The 23,532-nt window shown below is 42.7% G+C and overlaps 1 protein-coding gene across 3 annotated transcripts in view; it reads left to right on the forward strand.

Annotated features, from left to right (window-relative positions):
- USP40 (ubiquitin specific peptidase 40) overlaps positions 1-23,532 on the forward strand; it is a 70,817-nt gene that overhangs the window by 19,868 nt on the left and 27,417 nt on the right. For all 3 annotated transcript variants that reach the window (XM_074968242.1, XM_074968243.1, XM_074968244.1), the window contains exons 11-18: positions 2,867-3,191; positions 3,722-3,803; positions 13,235-13,406; positions 14,284-14,368; positions 16,437-16,507; positions 17,847-18,166; positions 21,729-21,855; positions 23,158-23,215. In XM_074968242.1, coding sequence (XP_074824343.1) covers positions 2,867-3,191; positions 3,722-3,803; positions 13,235-13,406; positions 14,284-14,368; positions 16,437-16,507; positions 17,847-18,166; positions 21,729-21,855; positions 23,158-23,215 — 1,240 coding nt within the window. The remainder of the gene's footprint in view (positions 1-2,866; positions 3,192-3,721; positions 3,804-13,234; positions 13,407-14,283; positions 14,369-16,436; positions 16,508-17,846; positions 18,167-21,728; positions 21,856-23,157; positions 23,216-23,532) is intronic.

Genomic DNA, 23,532 nt, shown 5'->3' on the forward strand with positions numbered 1-23,532 from the left:
AACAGGAAATGTCAGGTTGGGGGATGTGAAATCAACATGGGAAGACACCAGAAACTAAAACCATAGGGAAGTTGTCTTGTTTCTGGCATAAAAACAATTAATTTTGGGGAAATATAAGGAGAAGCAAAAAATAAATGTTGTTATCCATTTCACTGAGCAACACCCTTGGCAGAGGGGGGTGGTTCATGAAAAATCTGGATCCAGGTTAAGCCTGAAAACTAGCAAGTTCTGTAAGGCCTGGTCTACACTGTGGGGGGATAGATCTAAGATACGCAACTTCAGCTACGAGAATAGCATAGCTGAAGTCGACGTATCTTAGATCGACTTAGAATCACTTACTTCGTGTCCTCGCGGCGCGGGATCGATGGCCACCGCTCCCCCGTCAACTCCGCTTCCGCCTCTCACCGTGGTGGAGTTCTGGAGTCAACAGCAGCGCGATCGGGGATCGATTTATTGCGTCTACACTAGATGCGATAAATCGATCCCCGATAGATCGATCAATACCCACCGATCAATGGCCTAGAAAAGGTTTCAGGTGAGAAACTGCTTTAGATAAGATTAACTTGCTAGAGCTAAGTTCTGGTCTTGTAGAAGCATGTTATCTTTTTGTTTTTATTATTCTTACTGAACCATCACTTGAATTCGTGACTCTGTTCATTGTTAATACACTTATTTTTGGTTTTATTATAAACAGAGTGTGACTCCTTAGCTGAACCAGACAAGCTGGTATGTCCACTGTCTGTATGGAGACAGCGAACTTGGTAGTTTCTGTGAGTGTCCGGTGTCAGGAGCTGGATACTACAGGGGAATGCTGTTCAAGGGGGCTCAGGGATTGGGGTGCACCTAAAGTTAATCTGCAGGGCAAAGTAAAGGCTGGCACAGCTTCTGATGAGATTGTTTTGGTGGCCAACAGACTAGAGCGACAGGGAGCTGACACCCAGTTTAGCACTAGCAAGTCTCTCTCTAGCTGAGCAGTCAGGTAACAAGATGACTTACAGTCCTGAGCACTCCTAAGAAATCTTCACTGAACTGCAAAACTATTTTCACATTTTGAATAATTCAAAAATAGTTTAAATTGTGAAATTCAAACAGCTCTCTTAGAGGAGTAGCTTCTTTGCTGCGATTGAAAGTAAACTGAGAAATAACTTATGAGCAAAAAAGCATTCTGAACATACACAATGATTTCTGTCATGATTGAATGTCTGTTAACAATTATAATGTGCATGCACATATGTGTGGGTTTTCATGATGTCAGTACATTTAGAGAACAGATCTGTTTTACATGTTCTGATTAATGTACGTGTGTGCTTCTTTTGAATGAGACTGTATGAACATACACTGAAATCAACTCATCTGATACTTCAAGAATGTGCTTTTGTTAGTGATCAGAAATTACACTTATCTGAGGTTTGGATTTACTATATAAAGTGCTTATATTGTAAGCAGTCTGGGGCAGGGAGTGTATTTCTGTGTATTTGTACTTCACTTGGTACAATCAAGGTTGGGACCTCTGGATGCTCCTGAAATATAAAGGCCAAAAAACACTAGTCCTATGGACGAACGACAAATTTAAAGTCCACAAGCTCTGATTTGGTATGGTGCAGTGGTATAAAGTATTAATTTTCATCCATGAAAAATCTTGTTCTGGTTTCTCATCTTTCCTCTCCCCGTTGCTGCCCTATTCCCCACCCAACATTCCACTTCAATTTGTCTGTTTGCTGAACTTGATATCAGTGCTGTTTGTCAACGCTCTGCCATGTTACTTATCTATCCTGTTTGTCTCCAGAGGTAGGCCACTGTAACAGAGGATCCTCTCTTAAATTAAGGAACGATATTCAACAACAAAAATCTTGCAACACGGGTTTTATTCTGGAGACTTGCTGAGAAACACATACAAGAAGAAAACAAAATGACATACAATAAATAAAAACTAAATAGGGAAAACTCTGGGAGTTAGGAAACAATCCTGTTCTTTGGTCATTTATGTGCAGTTCTACTTTAACAAAGGTTTCAGAGTAGCAGCCATGTTAGTCTGTATCCGCAAAAAGAAAAGAAGTACTTGTGGCATCTTAGAGACTAACAAATTTGTTAGTCTCTAAGGTGCCACAAGTACTCCTTTTCTTTTAACAAAGGTGTTTACTATGTCTGTTTGCCAAGTAGCTGTTCTTAGTTTTCTGTATTCACTTCGGGATCCTATTTGGGCTGTCAGTCCCTAACCTATATTTATTATTTCATACTTTAATTTACGAAGGTTTTTTTTTCTGTAGTTCTCATTGTAGACTTTTTTAGGAGGTGTCAGGTAAGCAGGACTATGGCAAAAGCTGAGAGAGACAAGGGTTCAAGTTATGTGAAAGCTACCGTGTGCTAATGAACCAAGCTGTATTCTGTTTAGGTGAGGGACACTTTCCGCATTCTTCTTCAAAAGGCAGGAGCAAAGCACTTTTGAAAAACTGGGGTCCTTATATGGTGTCAAGTTGAGTACCAAATGATTTTAGGCCAGTAACTTTAAAATTCCTGACTTTAGTCTGATCTCACTCTTGATGCTGTATTTTTTTTCTTTGTTTATGGTAGTGCTTATAGTGTGGCTGGCACTTTCCAGACAAGAAGGGAAGTTCCTGCTCTAAGAAGCTTGCAGCTTAAGGATTGACATATGAGGGAGAGGGGAGCAACAAAAGGGGTTTTCTATACAAATCAAGATGACTCACTATAGGAAGCATGGTAGAAGCCGATTTTTCAGAGATGCCTAAAAGTGGGTGTTATTTCAGGGAGGTCAAGCCATGCAAAGGCTTGCAGGTGGCAAATGCAGCTTTGCACAAGTAATAGACGTTTCCTTCATTATGACAGTACTGTTTTTCTTTCTTTTCAGTATTTGCAGAATCATTCTCAGATATTTCGACTTAGTCCTGATGATAATAAGGTTAGTCTAAAGGAGATGTACCATAAGCTCCAATTTGGGTCAGATTCCCAAGGACAAGGTCTGCAAAGCCCTTCTCAGAACAATGATGTCCAGTGGACTTCAGAAAGTCTATGTACAGTACTAAAGGACAGCGCTTCTGGTTCCCATTGGTTTGACTTGAATGATTCAAAAGTCCAGCCCATTAAGGAGAAGGATATTGAGAAACAATTTCAGGGTAAAGAGAGTGCCTACATGCTGTTTTATCGAAAATCCCAGTTGAAAAGACCATCTGAAGGTATGAAAAATACTCACCATGACAGATTCTTCTTCCCTCCACAAAATTACTTTTACTTAAAACAAACAAACAAACCGAACAACCCAGCAGTGGAGTTCTTGTATATATTTTCTGTTCAGAAGGAATAGAAAAATCCTCCCACTACATAATGGAGGAAAGAATTAGCAGGAGATTTAATGGGGTGGTGTGAATGGTAGTGATAAATTAGGCAGCTAATAGTCTCCAGATGCCAAGATTTTCCAGCATCTTCCACAAACTGGCAAATTACCTCACTATTGTAATGAAAATACAAGCAACAATTTTTATAACAGTTACATCTAGTATTTCATTAAGTAAGACTTAATAGGAATAGAAACAGAAATAAAATGTGCATATTGTATCTACATGTAATTTAAGAGAACCGACCACATTCTTCATTAAAGACTTTAAAAGATTACCATATTGGGTGGCCTGGCCTTGAGCATCTTCTAGCCCTGTCAGTATGGCTTTATACAACTAAATCCAAACTAACCAGCTTGCTTTGGTCACAGCACAAGCAAATCCAAGATATCGGGTTCCTGACCATCTCGTGAATGAAATGGATGCTGCCAACATCGAATTGCAGAAGAGAAGGTATGTAATATAATCATCATCATCATCATCATCCTTTTTCATTTGTAGATCTCAAAGTGCTTTACAAAGGAAGGAAAATATTGTTATCCTAATTTTGCACATGAGAAACACTGAGGGTACATCTACAGTATGAAATTATTTCAAAATTGTTCTATTCGAATTTTTGTAAGCTATTTTGTACATTTGGTCTTCTGTGTCCCCACTAAAGCGCATGAATTCGGCAGAGTGCGTCCACAGTACCAAGGCTAACATCGAATGTTGGAGTGGTGCACTGTGGGTAGCTATCCCGCAGTCCCCGCCGCCCATTGGCATGTTGGGTTAAGCTCCCAGTGCATGATGGGGCAAAAACATTCTTGTGGGTGTTTCTGGGTGTGTCGTCAGTCGCTCCTCCCTTTGTGAAAGCTCCGGCAGACAATCGTTTCACGCCTTTGTGGTGTGCAGACGCCATACTGCTTTCAGCAGATGGTGCACCGCTGCTCTCCTGCTACTATGAATCCACCTCTCATTTCCTCTCATCTTCCTAAATAATCTCTACTATCTGCTCTTTCTCTTCCTCATTGAATGCTTCCGCTGCCAACTCTGCTCAGCCATCATGAACCGAGCAGCACAGCTTCCGCCGCCAACTCTGCTCTCCCGCTATTGCCATGCTTTCGAGCCTCTACATGTTGTCTGTCCTGGGCTTCCGCCTCCGTGAAAGCTACAGAATACAACCATTTCCCGCCTTTTTTCGGCTATCGTGAACCGAACAGCACCTCTTCCGCTGCCACTCTGCTCTCCTACGTTTCGCGCCCTTTTTCCAGGATTACCTGTGCAGGCGCCATAGCCATGGAGCCCGCTCAGATCTCCGCTGCAGTTTTGACCATAGTAAATACCTCGCGCATTATCCAGCAGTATGTGCAGTACCTGTGAAACCGGGCAAGGAAGTGACGACAGCGCAATTACGATAGTGATGAGGACATGGGGACAGACATTCCTAGAAGCATGGCATGTGGCGATTGGGAGATCATGGTGGCGTTGGGCAAGGTTCATGCCATGGAACGCCGATTCTGGGCCCGGGAAACAAGCACAGACTGGTGGGACCGCATAGTGTTGCAGGTATGGGATGATTCCCAGTGGCTGAGAAACTTTCGTATGCGTAGGGCCACTTCCATGGAACTTTGTGACTTGCTGTCCCCTGCCCTGACGCGCAAAGACACCAAAATGAGAGCAGCGCTCACAGTTGAGAAGCGAGTGGCGATAGCCCTGTGGAAGCTTGCAACACCTGACAGCTACCGGTCAGTCAGGAATCAATTTGGAGTGGGCAAATCTACTGTGGGAGCTGCTGTGCTGCAAGTTGCCAACACAATCGTTGACCAGCTGCTATCAAGGGTAGTGACTATGGGAAATGTGCAGACCACTGTGGATGGCTTTAATGCGCTGGGGTTCCCTAACTGCGGCGGGGCGATAGATGGAACGCATATCCCTATCTTGGCCCCGGAACCCCGGGGCGGCCAGTACATAAACCGCAAGGGGTACTTTTCCATGGTGCTGCAAGCACTGGTGGATCACAAGGGACTTTTCACCGACATCAACGTGGGATGGCCGGGAAAGGTGCATGACGCTCGCATCTTCAGGAACTCTGGTCTGTTTGAACAGCTGCAGGAAGGAACTTACTTCCCAGACCAGAAAATTACTGTTGGGGATGTTGAAATGCCTATACTTATCCTCAGGGACCCAGCCCACCCCTTAATGCCATGGCTCATGAAGCCATACACAGGCAGCATGGGCAGTAGTAAGGAGCAGTTCAACTATAGGCTGAGCAAGTGCAGAATGGTGGTAGAATGTGCGTTTGGACGTTTGACAGCACGCTGGCGCAGTTTACTGACTCAGTTAGATCTCAGCACAACCAATATTCCAATTGTAATTGCTGCTTGTTGTGTGCTCCACAATACCTGTGAGAGTAAGGGGGAGACATTTATGGCGGGGTGGGAGGTTGAGGCAATTCGCCTGGCAGCTAATTTCGCACAGCCAGACAACAGGGTGATTAGAAGAGCGCAGCAGGGTGCGCTGCACATCAGAGAAGCTTTGAAAGCCAGTTTCATGACCAGCCAGGGAACGGTGTGACAGTTGTTTGTTTCTCTTAAAGTTACCCACCCCTTATATATATGAAAGGAAATAAAGTCACAATTGTTGAAAAACCGTTTTTTATTATTTGTTGCACAAAACATTGAGAGAAATCAGAAGCTAGATCGGGGGTGGGTGGGTATTGGGTTAGAGGGGTGGAGGAGGAGGGAAGCACAAGTCATAGAATCATAGAATATCGGGGTTGGAAGGGACCTCAGGAGGTCATCTAGTCCAACCCCCTGCTCAAAGCAGGACCAATCCCCAACTAAATAATCCCAGCCAGGGCTTTGTCAAGCCTGACCTTAAAGACGTCTAAGGAAGGAGATTCCACCACCTCCCTAGGTAACGCATTCCAGTGTTTCACCACCCTCCTAGTGAAAAAGTTTTTCCTAATATCCAACCTAAACCTCCCCCACTGCAACTTGAGACCATTACTCCTTGTTCTGTCATCTGCTGTCACTGAGAACAGTCTAGATCCATCCTCTTTGGAACCCCCTTTCAGGTAGTTGAAAGCAGCTATCAAATCCCCCTTCATTCTTCTCTTCCGCAGACTAAATAATCCCAGTTCCCTCAGCCTCTCCTCATAAGTCATGTGTTCCAGTCCCCTAATCATTTTTGTTGCCCTCCGCTGGACGTTTTCCAATTTTTCCACATCCTTCTTGTAGTGTGGGCCCAAAACTGGACACAGTACTTCAGATGAGGCCTCACCAATGTCGAATAGAGGGGAACGATCACGTCCCTTGATCTGCTGGTCCAGAAACCGAATCAAAATTTTGGATATGCCAGCTTTCTGCTGCTTGTGCAATCCTCTGGGATTGACTGTGTGGGTCCCCGTAGCCTCCCCCCCACCCTCGTGTTCTTGGGCGTCTGGGTGAGGAGGCTATGGACTTGAGGGGGAGGGAGGGTGGTTATACAGGGGCTGCAGCGGCAGTCTGTGGTCTTGCTGCCTTTACCGCATTAGATCCACCATACAGCGGAGCATGTCAGTTTGCTCCGCCATGAGCTTGACCATAGCATCCTGCCTGCTGTCATCGCTCATGTCCCTCCTTTCTTCGTATTCATGTAACACTTTACGCGACTCCGCAGTTGTTTGCCTCAACGCATTCAGCTGGGCCCTATCAGTGTGGGAGGACTGCATGAGCTTGGCAGACATGTTGTCCCGAGTTCGTTTTTTCCACCTTCTAATCTGGACCAGCCTCTGGGACGGAGTAGATAGGGGCTGCATTGAAACATTTGCACCTGCTGCAGGAGGAGAAAAAGAGAGGGTAGTATTTTAAAAGATACATTTTAGAGAACAAAGGGGACACTCTTTCTCAGTGAAACAGGCAATTCATAGTACACAGCACATGTTCTTTCTGTACAAGGTCTCATTTTGGCTCTTATACTGAAGTGTCTGCCACTTTGGTGTGAGTAAGCCATCATATGTGGCCGGGCAACAGAATTCAGCTTGCAGGCAGTCGTGGTAAGCCCGAGGGGCATGCAGGGTTCTGCTTCTTCCGCATTCATTTCAATGCTTTCAAACTGCTAGGCCCCCTTTCCCATAGCAAGCAATGCCTGGTGGGTTTGCCATATAAAAGGAGGGCCTGTGGGCTCTCTGGGATGATCGACACACACACACACACACACACACACCCACACCCACCCCCCCCCCCCTCCCCCTCCGATGAGGCGCAGGGATGAGCCCTTTAAACTAAATGTGAACAGCCCAGCGTGGCTGGGTTCTCCCCCCCACCCCCGGGCTCCGATCAAGCTCTCACTCACCAGAAGTGCCTTCTCCAGGGTCATGGTCTGGGAGCATGCGTGGGGAGTGGGGGGAGGCTATTGGCTCCAGCATTAAGAATAGTTCCTGGCTGGGGGAGGAAACGGATTCCCCACTTGCCGCCTTTGCACTGTCCTCCTCTTCGTCCTCCAAAAACTCATCCTCCTTGCTCCCGTGCTACTCCCCCTTTGCAGGTGTCCACGGACAGTGGTGGGGTAGTTGTGGCGTCACCTCCCCATAATTGCATGCAGCTCATGGTAGAAGCGGCATGTATGGGGCTGTGACCCAGAGCACCCGTTCACCTCCCTGGCTTTTTGGTATGCATGCCTGAGCTCCTTGATTTTTGTACGACACTGCTCTGTGTCCCTGGAGTAGCTTCTTTCCATCATGGCCCTAGAGACTTTAGCGTACGTTTTTGCGTTTCTTTTTTTTGGAACGTAGTTCTGCCATAACAGATTCATCTCCACAACCTGCGATGAGATCCAGTACCTCCCGTTCGGACCATGCTGGAGCTTGTCTGCGAATCCGGGACTGCGTGGTCGCCTGTGATGGTGGACTCTGCATGGTCACCTGTGCTGGTCGCCTGTGCTGATGGTGACCAAACAGGAAAAAAAGTTTCCCGGGGCTTTTACTGCCTACCTGGCTAGTGTATCGGAATTGAGAGTGTTGTCCAGAGCGGCCACAAGGGAGCATTCTGGGGTAGCTCCCGGAGGCCAATAACGTTGAATTGCGTCCACAGTACCTGTAACCCGGAACTGCGATCTCCATTTTAGCACTACTCCTCTTGCCGAGGTGGAGTACAGAAATCGGATTAAAGAGCCGTTTAAATCGAAAAAACTGGTTTGGTCGTGTGGATGGAATCAGTTTTATTTAGAAGTAACTCAGCTAATTCTGAAATAACCACGTACTGTAGACCAGGCCTTAGTCATGTAGATGAAATGACTAACCCAGGGGTGGGCAAACTTTTTGGCTTGAGAGCCACATCAGGGTGCGAAATTGTATGGAGGGCCGGGTAGGGAAGGCTGTGCCCCCCAAACAGCCTGGCCCCCACCCCCTATCCGCCCCCTCCCACTTCCCGCCCCCGACTGCTCCCCTTAGAACCTGTGACTCATCTAACCCGCACTGCTCCTTGTCCCCTGACCAACCCCTCCCAGGACCCCCTACCCCAAACTGCCCCCCCAGGATCCCACCTCCTATCCAACCCCTCTGCTCCCAGTCCCCTGACTGCCCTGACCCCTATTCACCCCCTTACCCGACAGGACCCCTGGGACTCCCACGCCCTATGCGGCCCCCCCCCAATTCCCTGGCCCCTGACCGCCCCAGAACCTCCACCCCATCCAACCACTCCCTGCCCAACCCCCCCACTGCCGCGCGCCGCCCCCTTACCATGCTGCTCAGAGCGGCAGGAGCTCGTAGCCCCACTGCCCACACGGCGGCGTGGCTGCAGGGGAGGGAGGACAGCGGGGGAGGGGCCGGAGCGAGCCTCCCTCGCCCGGAGCTCAAGGGCCAGGCAGGATGGTCCTGCGGGCTGGATGTGGCCCGCAGGCCGTAGTTTGCCCCCCTCTGGACTAACCCAAGGTCACATAGCAGGTCATTGATGAATCCAGGAATTAGAATCCACGATTCCTGACTCTAGTCCGCTGCCTTCTCCACTATCTCCCTGTTAACATTTCTTTACTGGCCTACTTTCTCAGGCAAACGAATATAATTGTTGAACAAGTTCACTTAAAAAAATTTTGAAAAATTGTGCTAGACTTAAGTAAATTAATGTAGCTCCAGGGATAGAATGGAAAGACTTTTCTTAGAGCTATCTTTATAGAGACGCGGGGGGGGGAGGAATCACCCTACAGTAAAATAGCAGATATGTAGCAGAACAGAAACTTTCATTTAAACTGTGCTACTGGAATTCACTCTCTGCAGTCTTAAAACCCAAAGTTCTCCGAATGGGGCCTTAATGGATGTATAGGCTTTGTGTGGACCCTTTGCACAGGGTGAATTTTATTTTTTTATAAAAACCTTGTTTTTATTGTCTTATTTGGTATCTTGCAGATTAAAGTGGATGCAAGTAGCAGAAATCAGGGCTGATGTGCCTTTTTGGTCTTAGCTGTATATCTTGGGTCTCTGAGCAGCTTCTGCATATTTGTCTCCATTGTGCATTTGTGTTAGAATATTGATTTGCAAGTTGGGTACAAAAACTAAGATTAGGGTTATCCTCCTTAAAACAAGTTAATTATATTACAAATGGATCTTTGAAGGGCTTGGAAGAAATCAGCACTATTTAACAAACATTTTAGCATGTTCTTTATTCTGTACTGCACAATGCATAGATCGTTTGCATCTTTGAGGGCCTGTGACACTTCGAGGTTCAACCCAGATCAGTAAGGAGTTTTGTTATCACCTGCCCTGTAAACTTTGAGTGCCTTAAATGCTATGGTGCTGTGGCTCACTGTCCTGACGCCAGCAGCCAAGCATCCAGGTCATACCCTAGCTTCTACTGGCCATTTACTTTTTCAGGGTGACCTCAAGACCCCTATGTCCCAAATTTCCACAAACCCATCTGCCCTGTACTGTCCAGCCTTTTTGCTGTAAGTTAAATTTGCTGCTCTCTTAAAGAAGCAGTACCCAGCAGCTTGTTACCTTACCTTAACTTAACAAATGCTATTTTAACCACAGCACTGAATTGGTTTATAGTAAAATTTAAAAAAAGGTAATAAAGTCAAAGGCTTAAGTGATACCAAGCATAATGAATAAAGATCAAAGGGATTACAGGCAAACAAAAGTAAAAATATGCTTCTTAAGATTAAAACTAAATTTCAGCAAATTACAGTCTTTGCTAGGAAGATTTCTCACCTATATTCAGTTCCCAGAGACTTCAACTCCCCTGGCTCAAGGATCCATCATTCTCTGATTTCAAGAGCTCTGGCCCCTTTAGTCCCTGAAGTAATAGATAACTATGAGGTTGTCTTCCTTTTCTTTCTATAGACCAGTAAATCACTTAAATGTATTCTTTGAAAAATAAGCCCAAGCAAAGCTGCTGTCTCTTGCTGGGGTGTAGATATGTGCTGTCTTTGCAAAGTTCATTGACCCTGCTTCAAGAGCAGGAAGGCTTCCTGAGGGTGTGTGACTTCCTCCAGGTGCAACCTGAACTGCTGAGTCCCCTTAAATCTCCAGTCCAGGGTGCCTTTTACACTGCTTTGCTAGTGAATAGAAGACCTCTCCAGGCTTTGATCACTCACAGCCACCAGCATGCAAAATCACTCCCAGCTGAGTACATGAATGCTATGCCCAGCTATCTATGAATAAACACAGGGCGACATCTGCATATCCCTCAGACCCAGCCTTGCCCCCCAGAAATGTGTGTCTTGTACAGTTCAATATCCCACTGGACCATACAAACTCATAAATTAGTTTGTCATTCCAGCATAGGGTAATGAAAATGCACTAGCCTTGTTGTGTAAAGTGGAGGCTTCCCAAACACTTCAATTAAACACCCTGGTTTAGATAAAACAATAAAAAAGTTTATTAACTAGAGAAAGATATATGTTAAATGATTGTAAGTGATAAAGCATATAAGTTATAGCTGGTTACAAAATAAATAAAAAGATAAATATGGAAGCTAATTCCTTAACTTTACCAAGCTAAATAAGATTTGAAAGCAAAAAGGTTTCTCTAACCCAAAAACTCTCAGTGGTCCATACTAACTGGAAAGCCTTCCAGCTAGGACAGTGGTTCTCAAACTTTTGTACTGGTTACCCCTTTCACATAGCAAGCCTCTGAGTGTGACCCCCCCCCCTTTATAAATTAAAAACACTTTTAAATATATTTAACACCATTATAAATGCTGGAGGCAAAATGGGGTTTGGGGGGGATGCTGACAGCTCGCGACTCCCCCCCCCCCCCCATGTAATAATCTCGTGACCCCCTGAGGGGTCCGGATCCCCAGTCTGAGAACCCCTGAGCTAGGACTACTTCCCCCCAGTTCAATGATGCTCCTATTGTCTTTCAGGTGATCTTGCTGCTGTGAGTAGAGGGGGGAGGAGAGATGAGGAAGCAGTCACTGTCTCTCCTTTTTATACTCTGACCTTTGTAGTAGAAAAGTCTTTGCTGGGTCATGGGGTCAGGCAGTTCCATAGTGTAAGTGAGCTGCCAGCAGTCCTTCAGGTGAATTGTAAATTTTTTGTTTACAACTCCCCTGCTGGTGAATCTTGGATTAAGCATGTAATGGCCTTTTAGCACCTCGTTGGCAAGCCAGGGTGCCTTTGTCTTTGAGAAAATGGTCTGACAGTGTTTCCCAGAATTACAGCATATTTCAGTAACAAGCATATAGTAAACTCATAATTTAATGTGCAGTGTTACACATGTTTGAACAGGATAATAATATTCAGCAGATTGAGTTTTCAAATGATACTTCACAAGCAGTGTTCTCTCTAATTTGTCCCACCCATGTGCGGAATGAATTTTGTTCTGTGCACCAGTATGGAGGTGAGGTGTGACACATCACCTCCATATTGATGCACAGAACAAAATTCATGTGGTGGGGGTGGGGCCGAGGGGTTAGGAGTGTGGGAGGGGGGCTCAGGACTGGGGCAGAGGATTGTGGGTGGAGGGGTGAGGGCTCCTGCTGGGTGTATGGGCTCAGTGGTGGGGCCGGGGATGAGGGGTTTGGAGTGCAGGCTGCCCGGGGGCTATGGTGGGGAGAGAGGACTCCCCCCAGCTCTCTCTCCCCCAGTAGCAGCACTTGGGCTGGGGGGGAAGAGGCGCCTCTCCCCACGCCGCAGCAGGTCCGGGTTGGGGAAGGGGTGCCTCTCCCCCAGCTGCAGCAAGTCCCGGACAGGTCTATGCTGGGGCCGGCAGGGAAAGGTGCCTCTCCCCGCCGCAGCCCTGAGCCCCTGTGGGGCTGTGGACCTTAGAGGAAACTTAGCTTACAAGGAATACTTTGTACACAGCATACCATAATCATATAATGGGATGAACATGGGGTTCAGCATGTCATATGCGGTATAGAGTGTAGTCTCTGTCCCCTTTTGAAATTAAGTGCTCATCTTTCTCCACTTGCTCTCCTGGGGGCTTTGTTTACCTTGCATGTAAATGTGCTTTTCTTTGGGTGATGCCTGGCTTAATTTACATCAGAGACACCTTCAAACAGGCAGAACCTCATTCCTTTCTCTGGAACAGGCATGGCTTAGGCCCTGCCTGCCAAATACTTTTAAAGAACATATTTGCAGCACATATCTTTGAGGTCCTTTGTGGGTTTATTGTACATACATCATGCAAAAATGTTAATGATCAGTGAGTTACTAGTTTTCCAAATATCTATTACATGTCACCTTTTGGGTGTATATCATGACAACAGTGTGCTGTCTGACACTGGGGTGGTCTTAGGGTCACTGGGCCTCTGCGCATTCCCACCTGTGGCTCTGCTGCTGATATAAAGCTAATCTGTGAGCTCAACACCATAGTGTGCCAATCCCGTAAGAGTGAATGCAACTCTAGAACAGTCAGCAGTAAATCACCTTTCATTTTAGGCTGTTGGTATTGATATGTTTTGTTGATGTGTTTTTTTAAAAAGGATGGACTGTGACTCTGCAGACAGTAATATTGATTTACACCTCCATTTGGGCTCTCACTATAAACTTTACCATGGGGCCCTACACCCTTCGCTTTCTCAGAAGGAAAGTGTGCTGGATCTGACTATTGATAAAAGAAAAACCCTAGGAGATCTGCGACAATCGATATTTCAGGTATTTACTTTTTTAAGAGTGTTAATCCAAACATTTTATCTTTACCTGAGTTACAAAGACAACTTTAAAATTGTGGATGCGACTGTGCTTTGTATGCCAAGAAGAAATTTTCTGTAGTATTTGACATGTTGCTGTCTGAAGCCATGGAAATGATGAAACAAGCCCTTTACCATCGTAATGAAAATAAACCTTAAAGTTGACTTACAGACTTGTACACTGTGGATGGGGATTGAAGTCTTGAAAACCACCTGACTAATTCTTGACGCTTTGTGTCTGCAATCTGGATATTGCTGTTTCCAACTGCATATTAGGAGGGAGCTTGCTGACCTGGACTGGAAAAAGAGTTAAGAAAATACTCAGCAATTAGAGTTAGCATATGCTGAAAAGAAGTCCTAGAATTTTTTTGAAACTATCAAACTGGAAAATCTAACTCTTTTTTTTCCCCCAGTAAACCAAAGAAACATCACAATTCCCAGAGAGTGGTCAGGTTCAGTTTCACAAATAGCACAGGAGTTAGAAATGGCTTTGTTTTAGAACTCAAGTCACTTTTTATTTTCATTGTAGAGTGCAGACAAAATATTTTCAAACTTTGGCACAAATGCCTGATCTGAACTTTGTTGGCTAGGTAATCATTTATGACAGTTGGCTAAAAATATTTGAGTGCAAGACTAAAAAGTGCTCTAGCGTACTGCTTATCTGATTTGCAGAGAGAATGTAAATATAATGCATGAAACCCTGTCCTCATTGAATTCATTAGTAAAACTCTGTTCAACTTCATTTTGGGGGCCAGGATTTCACCCTTTACAACCAGTTTGAAACCAGGGGTTAAACTTTTTTGCTTTTTTTCACAATTGGTTGTTTTATTTGTACCCATTAGCTGTTGGAATTTTGGGAAGGAGACATCATTCTCAGTACTGCAAAGTCTCTACCAGCAGGACTTCATCTTTACCAAACACTTGATGGTAAGACCTGCATAAAACAAGGCTTCATTGTCTATTTACATGCTCTGTACCTCGTTTAGGGCATTTTGAAGATGTTTCATTTATTAATTTATTGGAGAAATATATTACATTTTATTAACTTCAGTGTTCCGTTTGACCTATTTGCAAATTCACTGCAGTCTCTTCAGTCTTGATCTTATTTATGGCAAACTTAACTTAGGTTGTAAGCGGTGTGGGACAGGGGCTGTTTTTCATCTGTGTTTGTTCAGTGCCTACGATGGGGGGGACCTGGTCCATGACTCAGACTCCTAGGAACTACGATAATACAAATAATAAATAACATAATATTAAAACATAATAAAGTTTTATGATTCTTACAGTGGCTCTTCTGTGAAACCTTTGGTGGGAAGCAAGATGAAAGTGTAGGTCTCTGTGATTTGCAGACATGTAATATTTTACTGTGATATCCGTTTGAATGTTTATGTCTTATTAGCATTTATCTATTAGTTAAAAAGGTACAGGATCTGAGAGGCAGGATAGTAGCTAACAAGTGGACTGGACATTTTAAACTGAATGTCTTCATGGAAGTGAAAACTTGAAGAGGAAAGGTTTTTTTTATATATAAAAATACCACAATACACAGTTCAGTTAAGATGTAATCAATTTGGCTTTCATTACTCTTGACACTTACAACTTTATATGGCTTTGTCATTCTAGATGTTAGGACAGATTTTTTTAAAAACTCTGACTTGTTGAGTGAAATGCAATATCTATTGCTTCAGGTTTTAATTGGATATAAATCCATGGTATGCCCACATCTTAAATACTGCGTGCAGATATGGTCACCCCATCTCAAAAAAGATATATTGGAATTGGAAAAGGTACAGAGAAGGGCAACAAAAATGAGTTATGGTATGGAACAATGAGGTATGGAACAGCTTCCATATGAGGAGAGATTAATAAGACTGGGACTTTTCAGCTTGGAAAAGAGATTACTAAAAGGAGATATGATAGAGGCCTATAAAATCATGACTGGTATGGAGAAAGTAAATAAGGAAGTGTTATTTACTCCTCATAACAGAAGAACTAGAGGTCACCCAATGAAATTAATAGGCAGCAGGTTAAAAACAAACAAAAGGAAGTATTTCTTCACACAATGCACAATCAACCTGTGGAACTCTTTGCCAGAGGATGTTGTGAGGGCCAAGACTATAATAGGATTCAAGAAAATGAAATAAATTCTTGGAGCATAGGTCCATCAGTTGCTCTTAGCCAGGATGGGCAGGGATGGTGTCTCCAGCCTCTGTTTGCCAGAAACTGGGAATGGGCGACAGGGGATTGATCACTTGATGATGACCTGTTCTGTTCATTCCCTCTGGGGCACCTGGCATTGGCCACAGTTGGAAGACAGGATACTAGGCTAAATAGACATTTGGTGTGATCCAGTATGGCCATTCTTATGTTCTTATGATAGGCCTTGGTCTGTCTGCCTCAGAAAATTAGGTTTTTGCCAAAAATACTCAAATAATTTTTATAGCATAAATGTCAGAAAACAGAAGCTAAACAAAAAACTGTTGTAAGTGTTCTTGCAAATTTTAATGTAATCCTTGTAGATTTAAAGTAATTGTCATTTAATCTGTATTATGGTAAGAAAGTGAAACTAGTTACGTGCAAAAATTAAGCACATCTATGTCAAATACTGGCTGTAAGGATACAGTACATGACTACTTCAGCATTTAGCATTATTACTTAAATTTAAAAATGTACTTTTAAATCTCATGTGGGAAGTTATTGACCATACAGATTGGTCAAATAGAGTTTAATGTCATAGTCCTGCAAAAGGATTTGCCTAGGTGGACCCTTATGTCTATCAGTAGTCCTGTTGACTTAGTGGGACTCCTCAGAGGCATACAGGTCTGGATCACTTTACACAACTGGGCCCTGAACTTAGCCTTCTGCATCTGTTCTTCATAGCAACTTTATATCTAGATAGAACATCGAAATATGAATGAAGTCTATTCTGTGTCCAGTTTGCCAGCTGACATGGGTGTTACCTATTGGGAAAATGTTGATGGTTTGATCTTTTCAGGAGATGAGATGACATTGGGTGGCATTGGACTTGCCGATGGAGCAGATGTCTTCGTGTGGAATGGCAAGGAGGTAAGACAACAGGAAAATAAATCATATTCTACAAATCCTGAAAATCTGAGTTTTAATCTTCAAAAAGGTTTCTGGTCATTTTAAATCCCTTTTAATACTTTCTTGAGGAGTGCTGGTGATATTTGGCATCAGTGATGCCGCTCCAGCCTCCTTCACAGATGGCTCTCTCTATGCTGCTTGTGACTATACCCTTCATTTACCTCAAGGTACATTTATTTTCCTGGGAGGATATGGATGTGTAAACAGACTGTACCACCTACAGTGTGTGATAGTCAATCAGATTCCCAGATGATTACTGTATAGATTTTTGGAGAAAAAAAAATTCCATACCAATTAAGCTAAAACAGATTTTTAAATTTGCTGTGTGCTAGGTCAGTTTATGATGCAGTAACAAACGTTTGCTCAGCTGCACAACATCCATCAGACAGCTAAATTTGCATCAGTGGTTGATACCATATATAAAAGAATAATTCACTGAACACAGCACACTCTCCTTGGATTGTTCTCTTCTTTTGAACGTAAAGGCCTCTGCTTTGTTTCACAATCTAAAATGCAACAGTTATATGGTAGTAGGAGATGGCTTGCCCTCAAAAGTATTAATTTCTGTAATCTCAATACTTTATTTTTCTATAATAGAGTAAGATACTAGGGAATCTTTTAAACCTTGTTGCAAAATATGTCTCCATTTCCAATTAAAATTTCACGTTCTAAAAAATTGTATACTAAGGATGTATCCAATAACTAATGAAAACAAATTTAATGTTAACAGTCTCAGCTTTTGTTCTTGACATGCACATTTATTTTTGTTCCCTTGCTAAACTTAAAAATAGCCCAACTTTAATTTTTTGGGCTGCCTTGGTCTTATTCTTATATATTTTTGTATTGAATAAAAGTGTGTAGTTCATAAATATCTTGAAGGGGTAAATCAGTGAGGATTGACAATGATTATTCATCTGACTGAAGCTTAGATTCAGTATGTTAGTGTTCAGATCCAGGTAATATAGCTGCAGGTATTCTCTGGATTTCTGTGCTAAAAGATTAAATGGGTCCATTATCGTCCCAGTTTTTTTTCCTTTACCACCAGTATTTTCAGGATGGATGCAGAGTTACAGCAATCCCTGGCTTCCCAGCATTATATCCCCTTCTTGACACCTCTGATATTCTTTAGCAGGCTGTTCAGGAGGAATTCAGTCAGGGGGAGGCTTAATTCTAATGAGGTGGGGAGAAAAGCAAGACTTCCTTGTCCTGAATGACTGAGCAACCAGAACCATCCATACTTTGTAGGCCTCTTGCTATTGTTGATTACCCTTCATCTGCAGATATTGCACGCTTCCTACAGGTTGGTGGTATGGAGGTGTTATCAGGTCTTGACCATGAACCCGTGCTCCTAAATGTTCTTCGGTTGGCGGGCTATAATGAAGGAGGAAAAGGTCAGCATTTCATCGAATCCCAGCATGCCGTTCCATGCAGTGCAGAACTGAGCACCCTGTGGAAAGCCTTACCATCGCCAGGAGGGATCATCTTAATGAACAGTTCGGGATCTGACAAAGAGGTGGAGAATTGGAAGGTCGTTCCTGAGGAGGATATGAAGAAGACAGTCAGAAGTGTTGGCCTGACAGATGGAAGCTCAATATTAGTTTTAGATAGCCATGACCAAAGGTAAATTTCATAATTGTGTTTCTTTCCTGTGAAGGACTTGTTTCAAAGTTAGGAGGCAGTTAAAGCAGAATTCCTTTGACTAGAATTACATTGTTACATGTTCTTGTTGCTATTCTTGTTAGTCATTTTTGCCACCACCATTAATGTGATGATCTCAGGATTGCGTAATGGGATGCTTAGAAGTTGGGGGAATTCCAAAAAGTTATGATTGCTACAGCAACATTAACTTTGCCATGCTGAACATCCTTTGTGCATTTAGGGTGTATGTGAAGAACAGAGGTTTACATTTTAACATGGAAAAGAGCAATAAGAAGCTCTTTATGTATGCAGCCTGGCTGAGTTAACGCTTCTGGAATTTCATGGGTGTTTAAGTACTTAATGCAACATCAGGAATGGGAAATTAATTGGCATTTGACTTCATAGGATATCTTTAAGGAGCTTGTATGTGGTGGTGGGAGAGGAGAATTGTAACAATTGTCCTGGGCAGCATACAGCTGTGTTGGATTTGCCAGTAGACATTTTCAGTTCTCTGAAACAGCCAAATGTGCACTTATATGGAAGGCTCTGTGCATGAAAATGCAATTAGTTAAGTGCACTCCTGCAGACATGGAAATTTTCAGCTGCAAGTGCCCATGATGTAAATTTTGACTTATTGGTTACAGTAAAGTTTTTAAACATTTTAAATATAAAAAGTGAAGCAACAGGTTCTCCATTGGGGACTATATTAATACCAAGACTTAAATTTCAAGTGGTTTATGGTACTCAGAATGATTAGAATATTTTTACAATGCAGAAAAGCATATTTCCCCACAAAATACATCACTTAAACCCTACGGAGTTTTGTTAAGCAAACAGATTTCACATTTTGGTCAAAGACCAGATGTACAAACATCAGCCAAACTAGTGTCAGTTATGGAGATGTGAGAACAAGGTTGCAATGGAAACTATAACTAGAACAGTTATGAGTAGTGACACCCAGTGATTTGCTGTAAAATACTACTACTTAACTAGCACTTTATTAAAGGGCAAAAAGTAAAAGTTCAGTTTTAAGCACAAAATGGTTTTCCTCTTAGGAGGGAAGTGCAATTAATCCTAATGCATGTGTCCAAACTTACATTTGGTGTATACATAGTAATATATGCCTCAGTTTCAAACATTTATTGGGTTAATTAAAAGACTTTTTTTTTTTTAATTTTGGTAATACTGGCTGTATTTTACTCATTATTGTCATTGTTATGGTAGTGCATGGGGGCCTGCCCTTTTTGTTCTGGATACTCTATATGGACAGAGTAAGAGACAGTCCTTGCCTTGAAGAACGTAAATCTTAATTGACACGGCTGGTAAAGGGTTGGAAAAAGGAATATTGTCCTCCTCAGACAGACGAGGAGCTGAACTGAATAATGACTTTGCCCATGGTCATACAGGAAGTCTTTGGGGAGACCCAGGAATTGAACCCAGATATCCTGAGTCCTACACCAGTGCCTTAAACCACAAGGACAAAAACAATTGGCAAATGGCAAGATCTGTCAGGAGTTGAGTAAATTTACACTAGCAGATTGACTCATTAATCATCCCTCTTAGATGGAATGCTACTGATATTCCACCACTTGCCCTTTTGCTGAGCAAGAAGTTCTGATTGTGGAAAAATTGTATGGTTGCTATCTAGTAAGATCATGTTGGCTTAAGCCCACCAAATTAATTTCCTTTGTGTATAAAAACAAATAGAAACCTGGGCCTCTGGAGGTCAATGTAGCTCTTTTAGTACGGGGCAGTGGGTAAAATTTGTCAGAATGACTGACGTAGGGTATATCTGCTCTAGACACGTTGCTGTTGCCGTTATAGCATAAACTCGTACTACAGAGATGGAAAGTGTTCTTCCTAGCACTGTCTACACCATAGATTACATTGGCTTACCTACATCTCTCAGGCATGTAAACTTTTCATACCTATGACATAGCTAGGTTGACCTAACTTTCTAGTGTAGACCAGCCCAGAAACTCCTAAGACCCATTTTTAAAAATAACTTAAAAATAACATTGGCTTTTAATGAGACTTAGCCCTGGTCTACACTACAGAGTTAGGTCGACATACGGCAGCTTACATGGACCTAACTCTGTAAGCAACTACACTAAACTGTCTCACCTGTCAATGTAACTTGCCCACTACGCCAACTTAATAACTGCACCCCCATGGGAGGTGTAGAATCAACGTTGATTTAGTTAGGTTGACGCAGTGTCAGTGTAGACACTGTGTTGCTTTACATCGACTGTTGCTGCCTTTCAGAAGCCATCCCACAGTGCCCCACAATGACACACTCCTTGTGTCAGCAGGACACGTCCTCACCAGGAGTGGTGCAAGCACTCCTGGTGAGGACGTGCCCCACTGACACAAGGACTGTGGTGTGGACTCATATTGCTCATAGACTCCTAGAATATCAGGGTTGGAAGGTGTTAGGGGGCTTATTCCTTCACCCACTTACTTCCCTGGTCCTTCTCGCATGAACAGAGCAACAATACCCGAAGTCCAAAGCTGCAAACAATTCGATGTTTATTGGGGTGAACTTCCAGCAAGCATGATTCCAGTTTCCTTCCTTAGTATCCTCCTTCCCAGCTCTGACACCACAGAGCCTTACACCTGTGTCCCTGTTCCCATTCCTGCCCTTAGCCAAACATTATTCCAATTTCCTTACCCCCATTCCCTGTTCCCATTTCTCCTCTTTAGCAAAACATGATTCCAATTTCCGCACCCCCATTCCCTGTTCCCATCCCCCCACCCACACCCACTCACTTCCTCACTGACTGCAGACTATATAGTAAAACTTGAGTTCTGCTTAGCTATACCTTAACCAATCATTTTTCTGAAATTTAACTAACCAATCCTAACACCAGCAGACAGTGATTTTGATTCTTTCTTTTATTCCTCTAGAACTAGCCAAGTGATAAGAATACACCTAAATTCTTAAAGTACAGGCCTTTGCAGACAGGCCTGAATATCTATATCCTAACAGAAGGGACCTCAGGAGATCATCTAGTCCAACCCCCTGCTCAAAGCAGGACCAGTCCCCAGTTTTTGCCCCAGATCCCTAAATGGCCTCCTCAAGGATTGAACTCACAACCTTGGGTTTAGCAGGCCAATGCTCAAACCACTGAGCTACCCCTTCCCCCCCCAAGGACATGCAAAAGCGATTTAATTACTGCGGTGGCTGTACGTCGCTGTAACTTAGGTCAACGTAATTTTGTAGTGTAGACATACCCTTAGACTCCCTACTGCCTACATCCCTTTTGAAAATTGAAATTAGGCTCCTTAAGTTCTTAAGGCATTTTTTGAAAAATTTACCGTATAACTATTTCTGTTTGTCCAATACCTACCACAGAAGGATACTGACTGGGACCTTTGGGTGTCACCATGTTATAAGCGTAGTAATAAGACCTAGTTCATATATAAACAATAAGACACTGTGGCATTTAGCAGTCTTCCTCAGTATAAGTAATGTACATTTTCCTTGTATTCTTCACTTACATATAGTACATAAATCTACGCTCTAAATATATCTTGTTTGCAGCTTGGTGAACATGGCAAGTGGCAATTTGGCTGCTTTTACACATGATATCAGCTGGCTACAAGTTAAAAATTTCTGCCGGTTGGAAGCTGAAGAGAAGCAAGTTAAAATTACTGCAACCATTGAAACAGTGAGTAAAGGAGTTATAACTGTTCAGGGATATAACAGAATTCTTCCCTTACTCTGCACAGCTTCTTCAGTTCAGTTGGGCTAATCACAGGGGGTAAAATCCTGGCCCTATTGAAATCAGTGGCAAAATTCCCATTGACTTCAGTAAGACCAGGATTTCGTCTTGGGAATTTTCAGTTAAGTACACTGGCTTATGTTGGAAAAACAGCATGGGTGGCAAGCTTGGCATTGTCACCCACAAGAGCCGGAATAACATTGTGTAATTGAGACAGGTACATGCATGTCTGCTTTGAAGAAACTTTTTAAATTTCTTTAGGTTGTGATGCATTATGTAGACTAAAATTCACTGAGGTAGACTGTAGTAAAAGTCCACAACAGCTTTTCTAGGGGCCATCATGAAAACAATGTGTTGCATGAGACTGTGCTGGAGAACAAAACTTTTAAATATCTCTTTATGAAGAAAATAGTTCTTGTTACAAGGGTATGATGGAAAAAAATGGTGGACTGTGTGTTTTAGTGCGTTTTAGCACGATCTTAACAGTAAAGAACAGAAGGAATTTGTGCATTTCATCTAAAGCTATTTTAATTATTCAACTTAGATTTTGGTTTCTGTGTAATTCCTCTCTTTTTTTAACATATTCACGTCTGCATCCTTTATTGCCTCTTTTATGAGTATTTTACATGTTAATTACTTTCTGTACACCATCTCAAACTCCCCTATCTTCTGAATCTTATGCCCATCTCCTCAAACCATTTTGTCTGATTTCATCACCCACATTATTTATAAACCTGAGTTGTCGTCTTAATCTCCTACTACATTAACTACAACTTCACTTTCCTAAACTTGTCATAAGATATAAATCCTCTGAGACTTCTCTTGCTCTTTCTCCCATTATTGTTGAATGCTATAGAAAGAATATTAAACATTATGTGCAGCATAGTGCATCAGTTTCTAGTTCTTTGGTGCATTTTCTTTTGCACTGTAGTCTGATGATATTATATTCACTTTGGGGGGGGGGGGGTGGGAAGGGCTGGGACTGATGGTTTTAAAAATCCCAAAATGTGACTATGTAAGTTGGTAATATATTAAGGAGATATTTTCTCCGATTTGCAAAATGCTACAGCAAAATGAAAGAGAAATTAATGCACTTTAAATGAAGAGTAATAGTCTTTCTTAGTGCTTGAATTCCATATATATATATATACACATACATACATACAGACACACACACACACACACACCTTGCATTCTGTTTTTTGCATAGTCTATTATATTACATAGTCACTAATAATTCTCTCTTAGGTGATGTCAGATATCAAAATTAAAGCAATACAGGAGCTGCAATTAGGGGAGGATCTAGGTAAATAACTGTTCAATAATTATTTTGTTGGTAATATGGTTATTTCAGTTTGCTGGATGGCTTTTATAGTTTACAAAAGGGAGATTACTTGAGATATGGGAGTTAGTCTTTAGTATTAAGACTTTTATAATAATTTTTCTCTGCTGCAGGATGTAAAGGATTTGAGACTCCTTTAGTTGTGAATAAAATGACAAATCTTCCTGGCTAAAAATACTACAATGTACCAAACTAACTGCTGTTGAAAACATACATATGCTAGGAGTACCTTATTTATATCCACCCACTACTTTTCCTAGAAGCCATTTTTTGCAGGTCCA

This window comes from Natator depressus, chromosome 11, assembly GCF_965152275.1.
Source record: "Natator depressus isolate rNatDep1 chromosome 11, rNatDep2.hap1, whole genome shotgun sequence".
In the NCBI taxonomy this organism is placed as follows: Eukaryota; Metazoa; Chordata; order Testudines; family Cheloniidae; genus Natator; species Natator depressus.